General features: G+C 44.1%; 1 protein-coding gene across 2 annotated transcripts in view; it reads right to left on the bottom strand.

Moving 5' to 3' along the window:
* The window catches only part of pth1r (parathyroid hormone 1 receptor), an 88,394-nt gene that overhangs the window by 13,406 nt on the left and 56,639 nt on the right, over positions 1 to 18,349 (bottom strand). For both annotated transcript variants that reach the window (XM_079488810.1, XM_079488811.1), the window contains exons 5-6: positions 6,737 to 6,831; positions 3,661 to 3,847 (exon numbers count right to left, since the gene is read on the bottom strand). In XM_079488810.1, coding sequence (XP_079344936.1) covers positions 3,661 to 3,847; positions 6,737 to 6,831 — 282 coding nt within the window. The remainder of the gene's footprint in view (positions 1 to 3,660; positions 3,848 to 6,736; positions 6,832 to 18,349) is intronic.

The following is an 18,349-nucleotide window of genomic DNA, read 5'->3' as shown; positions in this document are numbered from 1 at the left end:
GCATTGTGGGTCACAGCCGACTTATCATTTTGCCTACATGTAGTGCATGACTTGATGAGAGCTTCCACCTGTCCGTCCATTTTAGGCCACCAATAAAGTTCTCTCAGACGTTGCTTTGTGCGGACAATTCCCTGATGGGTCTCGTGAGCAATATCAATTAAGTGTTTCTGCAGGGACTCTGGTACAACAAGGCGGTAAGTACCTCTGACAATACAGTCATCCACTATCGACAGTTCATTACGGATCATGTAGTAAGGCTGTAAGTCGGGGTCAACAGCAGTCTTTCTCCCCGGCCATGGCTTGGGAATTTGTGCGCATAGTTTGGTAAACACAGGGCAGGTGTGGCATGCAGCTTTGAAATCTTCCATAGAAATTGCATCGGTGTCTGTCATTATTGCTGCAACTGACTCCACTCTCTCTGTGTAGTCCATGTCAGTTCCAGGAAGTGGTAGCCTGGACAAGCAGTCAGCAACATTATTCTGTGATCCAGGCCTGTACTGGACATCATAATCGAACTCCATGAGACGAGCAGACCACCTGGCAATGCGAAGACCAGCCCGGTTATTCCCTTTTGTGGTCAGGAGCGTAGTCAGCGCTTGGTGGTCCGTGCGTAGCAAGAACTTCCTCCCCCAGAGCCACACACGCCACTTTTCAGCAGCCCATACACAAGCCAGGGCCTCTTTTTCCACAATTGAGTATTTCTTTTCAGCGTCACTTAGGCTACGGGAGGCAAAAGCAACAGTCTCCTCTACTCCAGCATTGTTCACTTGTGTCAGGACAGCCCCAAGCCCATAATCAGAAGCATCGGTTGAGACCACTGTGCGTTTATTTGGGTCGAATAGTCTCAGTGCAGGTCCGTTAGCAATCATGCCTTTAACTTGTTCAAACCCCCTTTGCGCTGCATCAGTCCAGGTGAATTCAGTGTTCTTTCGCAGCAGGGCTGTCATAGGTTCAACCACGCTGGCATAGTTGGGCATGAACTTACTATACCAAGCGCTGAGACCCAGGAATGAACGCAGGGAAACTGCATCAACAGGCGCAGGTGCATTCAATATTGCTGTGACATGGGAATCCTTAGGCTCCAAACCGCCAGGTGACAGTCTGAAACCCAGGAAGTCCAGTTTAGTCTGGCGGAAAAGGCATTTTTCTGTATTCAGTTTCAAACCTGCATCCTGAATGCGGTGTAGAACAGCCTGCAGGTTGGTGTCATGGGAGGCCAGTGAGGATCCATAGATGGCAACATCATCTAAGTAGCACTGTACGCCTTGTAATCCACTGAGAATTGTTTTCATCATTTTCTGAAATGCAGCAGGAGCAGAACATAGTCCATAAGGCACCCTGCAGTACTGGTATAGGCCCTCATGTGTAATGATAGCAGTAAGCCCTTTGCTCTCCTTGTGCAGTTCCAGCTGATGGTATGCACTTTTCAGGTCCAAGGTGGAAAACATTACAGAACCACGCAGCTCTGACAGCAAGTCTTCAATCAGTGGTAAGGGATGGCTGTCAGGCACCACTGCCTTGTTGGGTTCCCTCATATCCACACACATGCAGATCTTTCCATTTTTTCTACTGGTAACAACAATAGGGGACACCCACTCAGACGAATACATTTTCTCAATGATTCCCTGTTCTTCCAGTTCATTCAGTTCTTTGGTGACAGCCTCACGTACTGAAAGTGGCAGACGGCGGAGCTTTTGCTGGACAGGTTTCACATCTGAGCGGATTTGCACTTTATGCACAAAGTTCTTAGCATGTCCAATTCCTTTGTCCACCTTCCGATCCATGGGTGAGAGTAGAGGTTCTGGTTGGGAGATAACTGCACAGTCCATTATAGGTGGCGGTTCCACCAAACGTCCTCCTTTTATCTCAATGTTAAGGGCTTCACACAAGTCCAGCCCAATCAGAGGTGTGCCGGACTCGACAACATTGAAAAACCCGGTGGCACTCCTATTTTGGTAAGTGACTGTAGCTTCAAGGCGTCCAAGTACTGGTAGTTTATGCTTTGAGTATGTCTGCAGCTGTACTGTAGGTGGGCTGAGTTTGCTCTTCTTGAAGTGCTCCATGTATATCTCTTTTGGAATTATTGAAGCACCAGACCCAGTGTCAACTAGCATGTCACTGTTATAGATTTGGGATTTCGGTGTGGCGAGAGTGAAATTTCCAATTAGCTTCCCTCCAACAGCCTTCCTGTTGTTGACACATAGTACATGCACCTCTGGCAGTTCAACTTCATTCACTGATGTAGTTGTAGCAGATCTGCAAACTCGAGAAAAATTACCTATTTTTCCACATGTGTTGCATTTGGAATTCTTTGCTGGGCAAGACTGATCATTAGCAATGTGACTTGATGACCCACATCTGTAACACTGACTGGTTCCACTTCGTCGGTCCTCCCTTTGTCTCCTGGGGCTTTGAGTTCCAGACATCCTATTTCCTTGTCTGTACACTGCATTAACATGACTCGTTTCAGCTTCCATAAACGTCTTGGCATCAGCCATAGCCGTTTCCATTGTTCTGACTAAAGTGACAGTTCTATCAAGTGTTAATTCGTGCTCAGACAACAGTTTTTCACGGATGCGGGGCATGCATGTCTTCTCAACTATTTGATCACGTAGCATTTCAGATTCCATGGCGCCAAAATTGCACGTCTTGGCGAGCTCCCGTAGCGCTGCCAAATAGTGATCAATTGACTCACCCACAGCCTGAGCACGTTGCCTAAAACGGTACCTCTCCGCAACGATGTTGACTTTTGGTGTAAAGAAGGTCTGTAAAGCCAGCACGGTTCCATCGTATGTATCAGCAGTAAGCGGCAATGTATTGTACAGTCTCTGTGCTTCTGTCCCCAAACAGTGGATTAGCAGAGCTCGTTTCCTTTCCGCAGCAAAGTTGGATCCTCCGATCGCAACCAGGTAGTTATCAAACAACTTTTTCTTCAAATGTCACTTTCGGTTCTCCCGGGCACTCCAGGAATGCAGCAGGCGGTTGTAATCCGAGCAGAGCAGCCATTTTCGTTTTTATCCTCGTCGCCAATTGTTAAGTTAGTGCATAAATAAATCACAGGGACAAGTATTTAGGAGACCGGTCTGTTTACTTCTCTCTCCACATGCATAACAGCGGATACCACCTGCCTTCCTTCTTTTCTTACACACACCACGCTACCACCCTCTAGTGGGTGGATGCCAAACATAATCTGAACACAACAGCTGTACATTGAAATGAAGCAAATTGACTAAACAATTACCTGGGTCTTTCTTTATACCGTGTCTTTTCACACATCTGCATCAAAAGGATAAACAATGTATAGTTCCCGCGAGCAAATAATGAAGGCCTAGACGTAAAAGCCGGGCCACGTTGAAGTAATTGAAGGGGACGAGAGGTTGAAGTGGAGTGGGTCTCCATTTAAAGGTCTTCTTTATATATATATATATATATATATATATATATATATATATATATATATATATCATCTGGAATACCATAGTTGTAGTAAGATAACTTAAGGGTCTTGAACCATAACCGTATGGCCCCTTAGGCACACAAGTAATATGCAGACAGAGTTTGTGTTATTTTAACATGCAGGGAGCGCTCTGTAATGTCCCTGAGACCTTTGCATTGTTGTGCAGTACACATTAGTTTAATATAGATTTTTGCTGCACTTACAAATTGTGTTTTGTTGGCTGGCGGTGCCTCCGTGATGGACTTGAGCTCTTCCACGCTGACTCTCTCGATGTCTTCCAATGCTGAACCAGAGTACAGCACCACATCTTTCACAAAAATACTGATGGCTCTCAGCATGAAAGACACAAACAGGTGCATGTGTATGTAGTTTCTAGTGCAGTGTAGTCGCCTGAGGGGAATAAAAGAGGGGCACAATTGAGTTACGTGGTAAAAAAAGTTATATATAAAGATAAACCACAAATGTAAACACAACATTCCCTAACTGTATCTCTGGTGCGCGTGCTTGCGTGCGTGCGTGTGCGCGTTTGTGTGTGTGTGTGTGTGTGTGTGTGTGTGTGTGTGTGCAAGCATTTCCACACACATGAACAATACTCATCCTAATTAGAGCCAGCTGAATTCCACGCTGACTATAACACATTCTTTAGATTTAGAGGCTTGCAAAGCACAAATATTGAATTGCTCGGCTCAAAGTGAGCTGTAAAAACAAAATTGCAAGCATGTGTTGAGTGGTACCAAGAGCATGTGAATTTCACCCCAGACAAACAAACGTTATCTGTCAAAATGCCCCCAAAACATCCTCTTTAGGCATTCAGAAGGGAAGGTGTTTTTGAGGTCATGCTACAGCACTGCAATCAGGATATTGCTGGATCTTGATATAGTGATTATTAAAAGTTCTTATATAACTGCATACATTTTTATGAATAGGTGAGAAAAAAAGAGTCTACTAAGGATACTTTAGCAATACATTATTACTCATTTAAAATGTAATTGGCTTGGCATCTGACAAGAGAACCTTAGAGTATTATTGATTTGATAGTTGTGGTCATGGTCGTAGCTAATCTACTAAACCAGTGTTTCCCAAAGTGGGGTCCGAGGACCCCCAGGGGTCCTTGAGGGAGTTCCAGGGGGTCCCCAGCTAAATTATAGTTTGGAACCAAATGGACCCTTATGGATCTGTAACTGAGAGTGTACAAATGGAAAGTGTACAAATGGAACCAAATGTCCATTTCGTTCCATTTGTACACTCTCGGAGTTAAATTAACATTGATTTTACAATATAAATTGGGGTCCCAGAGACAGAAATGCCATTAAATGGGGGTCTGCAGGCCAATATACATGTCAAGCTGGGAGTCCTTGAAATTAAATGTAATTAGTGTCAATTTGGGGGTCCTTGACATGAAATAGTTTGGGAACCACTGTACTAAACTGTTCCCCTGTGAGGGGAGGAACACAACCGCTAATGTTAACCACTTGTTTAATCCATTGAGACCTGGAACGCATCCATGTCACGTTAGCGTTAGCGTTTTAAACATTATGTTATAATTTAGCTATTGAAAAATAGCAGATCTACAAGCTCATAGCGCGCCACCGAGTGGCGCGCTATGAACTTGTAGGTCTGCTATTTTTGAAAAATCGTTAAAATGTGCCTCAAATCTTTCCGAAAATTGTCATGATTTAGAAAACTTTTTTTTTTTAAATTTCAACGTCAGGCCTGAATGGGTTAAAAGCTCACAACATGTCCCGCTGCGACGTGTTGTGAGCTTGTATATCTACATTTTTTGACTAATGTTCCCCACCAGAGTATGGATGCTGGATTCAAGTGGTTTAAATGCCCAGTTTCTGCCTAGAAAACATTTGTAAACTGCCCAGTCCAAATTCAAAAGCTGACATGTTGAAGGGGAGACATGAGCACAGAGTTCTCCAGAGCACAGACCCACATAATGTCAGCTGGACCCCAGGGATGTCTTATTAAACTCATTTGGCCCATAGATTTCCCGGTGCCTGTTGGGCACTCTACTCTACTAATTAAGCCCTTCTGACAGCATACCTGCACTAAGTCACGTTGGTGGAAACCATGGTAAACAATGTTTTCACACCAATTCCAGATACCAAAATAAGCAAATAATGAACAGTCCCCTGTGCATTCATTAGTCTTTTTTTGCTACAGAGAAAAAAAGTTGAATTCAACCTTGTTTTTTTTGTTTCTTCCCTACTTTGAAACAGTTCCCACTGCACCGTTTTACAGTCCGTTAGCAGCATGGTACAGTATAGGAGAAGAAGGGATTTATCCAGCAGATCCCATTATCTCATCTAATTTGTATTGTTGCGGGTATAGTTCAGTAACCGTGGAGAAAATGCTGTATTTTACTCATTTGTTTTTAACTATTTTTAACTATTCTGTATCTACAGTATGAGTCTTTAAATGGAAAGATTAAATTCCATGAAACCACTCTGCTGCTGAAGTCATGTAAGCTTCTTCTCAGGCACAATTACCAAAACAATATCTTACGGATCTGTGAAACGTTGCAGTCAATAACAAATAACGCGATTGTCAATAAGGCATTGCTTAACCTTTCAGACAAGGTGCAAAATATTAGCAGAAGGAGGAGCACGGACATTTTAAGCCTTTTATTTAGGTGCTAGTATACAAAAAAGACTAACGTTTCAACCTAGAAGGTCTTCATCTTGACTCTGATGAAGACCTTCTAGGTCGAAACGTTAGTCGTTTTTGAGTGGTGCAAACCACTCCAACAACTGGCTTTGTTAGTACCCGTGTGTGTGTGTTTGTGTACCTGTCCCTCAAAAGAATGAGCATGGTTACTATGGTCACTGACATTACGTCAGACCACAGCTGATCAGGCTATATAAGACCTTGCACCACTCAGTTCACACAGGTGTGGTTTTTTGTATACTAGCAGCTAAATAAAAGGCTTAAAATGTCTGTGCTGCTCCAGTGTCCTCTCCTCCTTCTAGTGTCCTTGTTCCTGTGATGCACCGGACCAGCCGGTTCAGGCTTGGTTCCCTTTGTGCAAAATATTAGCATGCTATTGCACGCTATGAAAAAAACCCAGCATGTTTCTAAAGTAATGCAAGTCAGTTTCAATCCCAATAATACTCACTGTGCTTTAGATTTCTTTTTGATGCATTGGCAAATAACTGGCATGTTTTTATCTACCGAATAATGGCTCTACATTTTATTTCCACCCCCCCCCCCTGCATCTAAATCCCTCTCCCTGTTGTGTTCGGAAAGATTGGAAAAACTGCAGCGACAACTCACCGGAAATATCCCAAGATGACCACGGCCACCATAAGTGATCCCAGAGAGATGGAGTAACCCACGGTGTAGATTAGATATAGCCGATCAAAGACATCCTGTACAGGGAGAAAAGGGCATGTGGTATGAAGGACAATTACTAACATATACAGTATAGTATATCGAATTTATTGTGACCGTAGGTCGCAGTTTACTATGACAACCTGCAAAACCAGTCAGTCCGTCCGTCCGTCACGCGTCGTGAAACGCTCCATATATGGCCGATACAGAATTCATTCCATATGTTGATCTGACCTCATCAAACCCTGTATACTCAAGACACTGCCCCCGCTGCCACCCTTAGATCTCCATATATGGAGCTGACCTGTTCTGACATTCCATATGTTGATCTGACCCCATCGAACCCTGTATACTCAAGGCACGCTCCATATATGGCCAGTACAGAATGAATTCCATTCTAGAGCTTGCTTCTCGCCGTCAGTCAGGGCGACTTACTTTTTTTTAAATGTTTTTTGTGGCTTTCGCCTTTATTTTATATATTTTATGGAGGGACAGACAGTAGGCTGACAGGAAATGGTGAGAGAGATGGGGGGGAAGACATGCAGTAAAGGCCGTCAGGATCGGGAGTCGAACCCGCGGCACACTGCCAGACTGGATTACCAGCCAAGGTGCCTGGACCACTGAGTTATATAACAACAGTATTCTACTCTCTATGTAGTACCGTGTAGTTTGTGTTTTGAATCAACTACAGAATTGCCAAGATAATAATAGATTTTTCTGTTTTCAAAGTACTGTAATTTCAAATAATGACCCCATGCCCAAAGTGATGTGTGGCGATGTGATGCATTGTTATATTTAATTGTTGCTGTCGGGCGAAACTTTGCATTTCCAAAACTGAAAAAACAACCTACAGATCAAGGTTCAAGGTTGTACTTTCTTGTTACATCTTGTGTACAGGTAAGTAAGTAAGTAAGCAAGTAAGTAGTGAGTTAGCCAGGGCGAAAGCGGAAAGAGGTTGTACAGAACTGCGGGCTCGACTACATCATCCTTCAGTTTTGTAACCTTGCCCTGCTAAACAACAAGCAGCCTGACATGTGGTCTCTCTGTGGTCTCTCTCCAACATCATCCCGGTGCCTAAAGGCCGGAGACCTCTGAAAGCCAGACAACTACAGAGACATCAGCCTGACATGCATCACTGCAAAGGTCTACAACTGTATGATCCTGAACCGAATACGGCATGCCATCGACCCTCACCTGAGGGTCGATGGCATGACCACAGACAAATGAAACCAGTTCAGTTCAGTTTATTTATTTTGGTCATTAAAAAAAAGGGAAAAACTGATTAATACAGTGCCTGCATTGTTTTCGCAAAAGAAACATTGACCAAAAAGGTGTAGACTGAAGCCTAAGCTTATTGTGCCTACCCTTCTAACATATGAAATAATAAAACCACTTTCAACATGGCGTTCTTATCCAACTATAAATGTGCCACGTCTCTGTGTGTGTGTGTCTGTGTGCGTGTGTGTAGGATTGTAATGCACGTAAATCGAGAACCATTTGCCCCACCGACTTCAAATTTGACACACACGTTCCACCCCCCAGCCCCCACCCCCCAGCCCCCACGGAGTGCAGTGCCCAGCCTTGAGTCGGTGGGATACATCGTTGTCCAGAAACACCACAAAAGGCTCTGGTCAGGCTCTGCCAGTGGACCTAATGAGCCCAAGTCCCCTCACTTGTGAAATTTCCAGCCTCTGCCTCAGCCAATTGATTGCCATGGCAACCCCACACGTGCCAATTGATTACTTAACCAGTCCACTTTTCACAGTCAGTTTGCACTCTTCAGGCACAGGCAGACACAGAGATCTCCATATACACAGTATGGGCACAATAAGTGATACAGACAGATAGTTAAAACAGGGGGCTATGACAAGTTGACAACGGGTATTATTAGATTTCCAAGATAGATCTATCTATCTATCTATCTATCTACAGTATAAATGCACCAAGTCTCTGTCTGTGTGTAATCCATGTAACTCGGGAATCTAGAGTTGCAATACCCTCCATTGACTCCCCATTCATCCAATTTGCGTTCTGCGTTCAGCAACATTGCAGCTCTAGGCCAAGCTTGAATTATCCTCTTTCAATCTGCCGAGCTTTTGTTTCATAAGAATCCACCGTAGACATGTTATGAGCTACTTTCTGTCAAGAAATGTTGTGCAGGTGATTCTTTTTCTAAGTGTTGGAATTTGGAAGCACTCTAGATTCATCCCATTATAAAAAAATCTAGAGTTGCAAATTGCGGCTAGGGTGGAACATGCATTTCCAACTTGCATCGTTCCAAGTAGGCAAGTGCCCAACAGTCACCGCTGTAGAGGCTCCAACGCATAATATCTGGGTGGGGCATGCATTTCCAACTTGCATCGTTCCAACGGGCCCAATGGGCCCGTAGAGGCCCCACGGGCACCGTTCTAGTTTTGGGCAAATAAAAACAATAAATAATATCATATATTATAATATATTAATGATCTTCAAACTCGAGTTTGTAGATCAGCTTGTTTGTTTCGTGACACTTTCACATACAAAGCATAAACTGGAGCATTCATTTATGAAAGAAACTATAGGGACTATGGAGATACAAGGTTTCTGCCTGACTGCGACAAACTTCTACATCTCATTTTGTAACGCGACAAGACACACCAACAGAGGTATATCTGTAGGGGGTCAGATAGACCAGCAGTGGTTCCCAAAACGATGGGTTATCATTCATCATGCCACTTATGGGTCACTCAGTGACCCATAAGTAAATATCCTCAGAACGCAAAATAAAATGATGTTTGCCACCAGCGGAGCCTATAGAGGTTCAAATCCACCGAGGTGCATGATGCGTCCAGTTCGGCCAAGCGTCTATAAGAACATAATTGGCCTGTGCTGGGGAGGTGGGGGGGGGGGGAGCCAGGTGGAGAGGGTAATAGTTGTCACTGCACGTCATCCTAGTATACAGGCTGGGACGGCACCTGTCAGCGCCAGCGGGGAATGTTGAGAGGGAGGAGTAGGAACGAAGCTGGAGGTGCTACAGTACGTCCTCCCGACGGGGGCTCCTCGCTGTCAGGGGAGCCAGTAGGATACAACAGCTGTAGCAAGTCGTGGGAGGAATTAACTGACATGACTAAATTGGGGTTAAAAAAAATAAAAAAATATATATATATATATATATATATATATCTAGCCCCCCGAACCCACCTCACCCCTGCCCACTTCGACAGGCTGGAATGGCTTAGGGTCGACGACAGAGTACAGCAACTTGCAATGGGTCTGGTCCACAAGATTCGATACACCACCAAGATACCCATGTACCTGTCTAGATACTTCCTTAATGTTAACGAAGTCCACACCCACAACACCAGAGGGAGTGCAACGAACCATGTACAACCCAGATTCGGCACAAACAAGGGACTAAATTCTTTTCGCTCCTATGCCACCAAAATGTGGAACGCCCTACCAACTGTCATTAAGACATGCGAATCCCTTGACTCCTTCAAAACCGCTCTCAAAGGGCACCTACGGATGGCTGCAATTCGAAACTGGCCCCCGTAAAATCTGAATCCCCCCCCGCCCCCCCTTTTTTTCCCCTCACTGTATATATTTCTTTTCCCTTTTTACCTCCTTTTTGATGAATTCCTGTTCTGTCTATAGAAGTGTCTATTTGTACGTCTCTAAATGTTTTGATGATTTGAACATGGTGGACCCTGTTGGAAACAAGTGTAATGCTTAATTGGGTCGTCCACTCACAGTTAACAGCCTTTGTATTGAGTTTGTGCTTGAAATGTACTGTAATTCTGCAAACTGTTAATAAATTCTTCAATCAATCAATCAATATATACACTGTACACACACACACACACACACACACACACACACACACACACACACACACACACACACACACACACACACACACACACACACACACACACACACACACACACACACACACACACACACACACACACACACACACACACAGGCACACACACATGCACGTTCATTCATAATGTATCTGTATTTTTGTTTGAGTCACCAAATGTATCTTTTGGGTCTGGAAAGATGAAAAGGTTGAGGAACCCGTACTCTTCTAGTACAGTATGGGCTGCAATGCATCAATGCACTTATAATAATAATAATAATAACAATAGTGGTGTTCAACCCAGTGGTGATGTCACCTCATATTCTGTTTTCATCCACCAGAAGGTGCAAGGAATGACCTGGCAATCAGTCACTAATGAGTCACAGGTGTTGTGTTTATTGGTAAATGTTCAGTTCTGCCTGGCATTTGGCAGAATTAAATCCACAAGCTAATAAACTGCTGTGACTGCTGCATGAGCATAAAGACAGAGCGATAATAGGACTTCTGCCAAAGGAACAATTCAACCACGAAATGCATAGAAACAGATAAGCCAAATTTACACGATGAAAATATAATGAAAATATTACTTCCATCTAGCTGTTTACACTTACACTTTGTGCTAATGTCCATTAATTTTGATATATTAGCTATATCAGTAATATTATATTGTACAGTAGTTGACATTCTTTCTCGTATCCATCTAAATACAAAACAATGCTAAAAAGACAAATATTGCACTGCATTAACCCATCTACTGCCACCTGGTGGACGCAGAGCCAAACGCAGACTGCCGAGCTGTTTGTAGTTTGACACACGCTGGATTCACATCCTGTTTAGGTGGCCATCTTAGATGCTAAATAAATAGCGTCAATGCTATCGAGCTAAAATGAAGCCATCCTTGCTCTAGAAAGCACCAATGTTCCCATCTAGATCACCGGATAATCAGCAAAGACCTCCGAACATTGCGCGTTTTATCCAAACCATGGAGAGCTCCGTAGATTTCAAGTTATTCAGCTTTTTAGTCAGCCTGTATAAAGGGAGGTGAACGGCAGCGCCGATGCGCAATCCGGTCTAGGATCACTAAAGTAAAAGCCAAGCAAAAAAAGATAAAAAATAAATCAGCGATCCGGTTTGATATCAATAATAAAGCTTATCAGACGGAATGTTACGCCAATAGCAGTTGCCGGTTGGATTCCAACTGGCGGAACGTTCCGTCAGGAGCAGTTCATTTGTTAAATACAGCAGAGTTGGGGTCTTATAACTTAAAAATCATTAAATCAGAACACAAAAATATATCACCATACAGTATAACCAGTAAGTGCATGCATCCTCCTGGGTGACAGCAGACTACTGGGCGAGCGCTGGCGCTTTGGAATGGGGGGTCAGATCAACATATCCGCCTGGGTGACAGCAGACTACTGGGCGAGCGCTGGCGCTTTGGAATGGGGGGTCAGATCAACATATCCGCCTGGGTGACAGCAGACTACTGGGTGAGCGCTGGCGCTTTGGAATGGGGGGTCAGATCAACATATCCGCCTGGGTGACAGCAGACTACTGGGCGAGCGCTGGCGCTTTGGAATGGGGGGTCAGATCAACATATCCGCCTGGGTGACAGCAGACTACTGGGCGAGCGCTGGCGCTTTGGAATGGGGGGTCAGATCAACATATCCGCCTGGGTGACAGCAGACTACTGGGCGAGCGCTGGCGCTTTGGAATGGGGGGTCAGATCAACATATCCGCCTGGGTGACAGCAGACTACTGGGCGAGCGCTGGCGCTTTGGAATGGGGGGTCAGATCAACATATCCGCCTGGGTGACAGCAGACTACTGGGCGAGCGCTGGCGCTTTGGAATGGGGGGTCAGATCAACATATCCGCCTGGGTGACAGCAGACTACTGGGCGAGCGCTGGCGCTTTGGAATGGGGGGTCAGATCAACATATCCGCCTGGGTGACAGCAGACTACTGGGCGAGCGCTGGCGCTTTGGAATGGGGGGTCAGATCAACATATCCGCCTGGGTGACAGCAGACTACTGGGCGAGCGCTGGCGCTTTGGAATGGGGGGTCAGATCAACATATCCGCCTGGGTGACAGCAGACTACTGGGCGAGCGCTGGCGCTTTGGAATGGGGGGTCAGATCAACATATCCGCCTGGGTGACAGCAGACTACTGGGCGAGCGCTGGCGCTTTGGAATGGGGGGTCAGATCAACATATCCGCCTGGGTGACAGCAGACTGCTGGGCGAGCGCTGGCGCTTTGGAATGGGGGGTCAGATCAACATATCCGCCTGGGTGACAGCAGACTACTGGGCGAGCGCTGGCGCTTTGGAATGGGGGGGTCAGATCAACATATCCGCCTGGGTGACAGCAGACTGCTGGGCGAGTGCTGGTGCTTTGGCATGGGGGGGGTCAGATCTTAATTTTCGGGCCTGTTGAGAACTCTAGTTTTCGCCAGCTGCTGGGCACGGCTGCACTAATAACTTTGGGGCAGGCCCATCTAGAGTTTAAATGGACAGGTATCAGTCAAAACTTCAAAAGGGACATCGAAGAGGAAGGATGGATGGGGAAGGATCAACATATGGAATGTCAGAACAGGTCAGCTCCATATATGGAGATCTAAGAGTTTGAGGTTTGTGGTCAGATGTAGAATTGCTGGCCAATATTGATGACATCAGGGATCTCCAATCCTTATATGGGCTTAATATTGATGACGTCAGGGATCTCCATCCCTGATGATGTCACGTGCCCGACCAACACACTGCCGGGAAATTCACGATTCCATAGCTAACTGCAACCTTCGGTCGCAATAACACGGAAGGAAATTGGGGCAATTGCGATACATTTAGTGAGTGAGTGAGTGAGTGAGTGAGTGAGTGAGTGAGTGAGTGAGTGAGTGAGTGAGTGAGTGAGTGCATTACATTGGTGCCCACACATCTGTAAACACATGAGGGTATGGGATAGGGAGAAAACCTTTCAGCTACCAGCAAAGTAGAAGCCAATATTGTCTAAAACCAGGATTACATTAGATAATTCACACTGGGTGAAAAAAAAGGGTTGCAAAATAGTGTGATGAAAAAAAAAAGAACTTTGTCTAAAACAGGGGTTCTCAAACCTTTCCATGCCAAGACACTTAAACAGCCATGGCCTCTAGCAGTGGACCGCTATTGTAAATGAATAGCTTAAAAATGGGAAAATAGCTAAAATAGCCAATCTGAGATTATACGTCTGCTATTTTCGCAACTGTTTAGGTTTAAAAAAAAAAACATTTGACAATAATGGCATGCCTAAAAGAGGGGTGCCAGCCTAGGTTCAAAATCCAATTTTGATATATTAGCTATATATCAGTAATATATCTTTGCTGTCCGGAGAAAACCTCATAACTCCATTTTTGAGATTTTTGATTTTATTCCATAAATCAGTGCTATTGAACACCCCTTATGTGTGTTGTTTCGAAAATATTGAACCAATGGAAAGTAGTAAAAAATGCATTGGACAAAACCTCTTAACTTCATTGGACCCTCAAACTGTCTGCTAAAACAGCTAACTCCACCACCTCTCTCCTTCTCATGCAAGTAATTGACAATATCTAAAGTCACAACACCAACTTTGATTCGGGCCGAACAAATAATTAGAAAGAAGAAGAAAACGGCAGGTTACAACACATTTTTTTGTTGTTTTTCTTCTTTGTAATTATTTGTTTCGTCCAAAATATTGTGTTTGTTGTCATGATTTGTCACAACTCGAGTTGGCTTTGTACGACGCTTATAAGGTCTTTAAATAAATACGTTTTGAAATGTCTATGGGAAAAATGCATTGGGCCTGGCGTCCTGGCGTCGTCATGAAAGGGGGCGGGACTGCGACGCTCTATTGCATTGTTTTAAAAAAATATAAGGATTTATTAATTTCCTTAAAACGTATATTTTTCATTTCCTGAAAAATTTACATTTTGGAGTTATGATGAGGTTTCCTCCGGACAGCAGAGATATTGTACAGTAGTTGACAATCTTTCTTGCATAAAGAAGTGCCTCCTATGAAAACGCAACATGTCTGCTGTAGCATGTGGTTAGACTGTGACAGCCTCGGGGGGGGGGGGGGGGGACGTCGCTCTGGAAGACAGGCTTCCCGTCAAAGAGAACAGAAATGACCCCACAGGTCACTTACTTGGTTGAGACTTCTTTGAGACAAAAACCCCCCCCCAAAAAACAGTGCCTTTGAAACCCCACCTTGGTGACAGACGTGGTGTCACCATATAAACATACGTTTCTAATAAAAGAAAACAGCCTTTTTGAATTGAGCGATGGAGCCGATCACAAAAGGCTGGGTGGAGCTCTTTGACTTTCCAGGCGGTGCGATTATTACAGCGGCGAGCAGGCAGCCAGAGGACATGGTTAGGGGAGCCGCTAACCACACTCCTCTTTGGATCAACACAGCAGGCGGGCTGGAGGGGCCTTTCCTAGGGTGATGTAACCAGACACCCCACTGCTGTTATCATTTAGCATCGAGCCCGCGTGCCAAATGCAGGGTCTCTAAGTTGTGGTGGTGGCGGTGGTCCGCGGTGCAGTAATTGTGCCGTGAAGAAGGGGGTTTCATTTGTGAGTATGGCATTTATCATTAATCCGTTTTGAGCGGGAACCCCTTTTGGTGTTTTAAACATTATGTTATAATTTAGCTATTGAAAAATAGCAGATCTACAAGCTCATAGCGCGCCACCGTAGGTCTGCTATTTTTGAAAAATCGTGAAAATATGTATTTCAGAAAACTGAAACCACCCCAAGGAACAGCAATGTCCATGTCCGTGTGACACCTATGTGACTCGTGTTAACCTATGTTTGTGTGTGACTCATGTGTGACTCATGAGTACCAGTAGGGGCGCTGTCGTGCCAGAAACAGAGAGAGAGAAATAGTGCTGCACTGTTGCCTGCTAATGAGAGAGAGAGAGAGAGGGGGGGGGGGGGGGGGGTGTAAGGGGGGGAGTTGCACCACTCAGTTCACACGGGTGTGATTTTTTTTCATTTCGAGGTCAGGCCTAAATGGGTTAAGTACTAGCAACGACTCCTGGGAGCCCATCAACATAAACATTTTGGAGTCAGTAAGAAACTGTCGGGCGTCAGGATGAGGTTATGCCAATGTCTGCCACATCCTCCACACCGAGGCTCCACATTTATCAGGGTTTTGTGTGCAGGAAATGGTCAGAATTACATATCGTTTTGCAGTAAAAAAAAATGGCACTGGTACTCAAAATCAAGCTGATTTAAAAACAATGGACAATTGGAATATACCACTTTCTTTAAAGCTGTTATAGCTCTTTATAGTGGCATGGGCCTTAATGCCATTTTGCTCTTACTTTTTTATGAATTTTGAGTCGTACCATTCATCTTCAGGGACTGATTGCATGCAATCAGGCTAAGTAACCCATGGTAACCCAATGTTTGCAAATGTTGAACTCAGTCAGTTAGGTGACGGTCGACACTGGGGAAAACCGTGGTGGAGGCTGGGCTTTGGTTCCCTGGCGCTGCCTCCGGCTTGGCCACTGTTGATTCCGTCGACTAAAACTATGACAAGAAAAAATGTTCGTCGACTACCTTTTTTCACTGACGAAAACTAAATGGAAACTCAATGAAAACTAAGCTATGATGACTAAAACTAAGACTAAATATTTTGACATTTCGTCAATAAATAGAAACTGTTAGGAAGGGACTAGTGCACAAGAGATCCAGTATAAGTCATTTTACACTTGGTTGCATGATGAAAATAGCAGATCGGCTATTTTCAGCAAGTGTAAAATCAGCCATTATGACGGCATGAAGGCCCGCCAAAACGGCTAAATCAACTGTACATTTAGTCGACTAAAATGTTATGATATTATTGATATATAGTCGACTGAAACTAGACTAACACAAAGACATTCCAGGTGACTAAAATGTGACTAAAACTAAATGAAAACTATTCAAGACACTATGACTAAAAACTAAAATCTAAATCAACACTTGGACTTGCACATTGTTTTAGTTTACATTAGCGCCTCCTACAGGTTGGTCAGCATGGAGTGGAACTGGAAGCGACCAGTGGTGGAAAAAGTACTCAATTGTTTTACTTAAGTAAAAGTATCAATACTGCAGTGTAGGAATACTCTATTACAAGTAAAAGTCCAGAATTCAAAATGTACTTGAGTAAGTAGTAGTAGTAGTAAGTACAAAAGTATTGGTATCAAGATGTACTTAAAGTACCAAAAGTAAAAGTATACTCATTTAATTTCAAGTTTTCAAATGTATAAAAAAAATCTTTTGAAAATAGCAGATCTACAAGCTCACAAAATGCTTGAGAATCACTGCTAGAGCCTAAAAATCTTCTCTTATGTGGTTCCATGGCATATCTTTTCAAATGGGGGTCCACGGGCTAGTAAGTGTCAATTTGGGGGTCCTTGACATGAAAAGGTTTGAGAACCACTATCACCCCTATCCTATGTGACCCCAGGACAACTCTCAGGACCACGTAAACTTCGGATATCTCATAATCTAATAGGCAGAATGCAGGATGCACAGCATTGATTTTGGTGACCTCTAGCGCCATCCTAACCTGACTCCGCCAGATGGGGCAGCAGAAAGTACACTGGGTTCCTCCCTCCTGCTCCCATCTGGGAACTCTCAGGCAGACTTGATGACCGGCCACAAAACGGCCTGGCCAATCAGCGGCAGCTAGAGGCGGGATCAAGGCATACACAGTGCTGCCTTGATGCGTTTTGTGGCCGGGCATCAAGTCTGCCTGAGTTCCCAGATGGGAGCAGGAGCCGGAGTCAGGTTAGCGCCATCCATCCGTAGGCTAACATTTTTTGTGAGGCACGATTGCTTCTTTTATTTCCGGTATACTTTATTATTTCAGTTTAAAGCCTTTGATGTTATTCACAATATGTTCATCTGTCCGCGAGTAATGTGCTTGCACGGTAAATAAGGCACATCAAATGCGGAAGAGAAGAGCCGTCGTTGGCTAACGGCTGGGCTAACAGCAAAAGGCACACTTAAGACGGTTATAATATGGTTTGAATTTCAGGTCCAGGAGCTGTCTATCGAAACCACATTGCAAGTTGTATTCCAAACATAATCCAGTGATAACGAGAAAGAAGATGAGCTCAAAAGTATGTTAGGTCTACTGGAGTGTAAAATTTAAAAAAAATGAAGTACACTAACTGGTCGCCAACAGAAAATAGTATGACTTTAACCTATTCTGGGCGGGAACACCTTTTGGTGTTTAACATTATGTTATACTTTAGCTATTGAAAAATAGCAGATCTACAAGCTTTTAGCTTGTAGATCTCCTATTTTTAGCTTGTAGAGAGATCTTAGCTTGTAGATCTCCTATTTTTTTGTAATCGTGAAAATGTGGCGCAACTCTTTGAATATATATTCTTTCACAGTGAGCATTTTTTACTCAAATCTTTGCTTCCGAGGGGTCCCTGGAAGAACATATTTTCAGATGGGCGTCGGTGGCCTATTACATATAATTTCTGGGGTCCTTGACATGAAATATTGAGCACCACTGATGTAGAAACAAAAGGTAAAACTGTCATGATTTAGAAGACATTAACAGGGTTAACCTTTTTTTAACCAGGCAGGTCACTTACGAACTTTAACAAATTAATTCAGATCAAAGTGCATGTGTTCTGTTCTGCCCTTGTGCACGTCATGTTCAAATAAACCATGATGACCCCTCATTGTGCCT

This window comes from Electrona antarctica (genome assembly GCF_951216825.1).
Source record: "Electrona antarctica genome assembly, chromosome: 19".
NCBI classification, from domain to species: Eukaryota; Metazoa; Chordata; class Actinopteri; order Myctophiformes; family Myctophidae; genus Electrona; species Electrona antarctica.
This window is presented reverse-complemented; position numbering and strand designations above follow the sequence as displayed.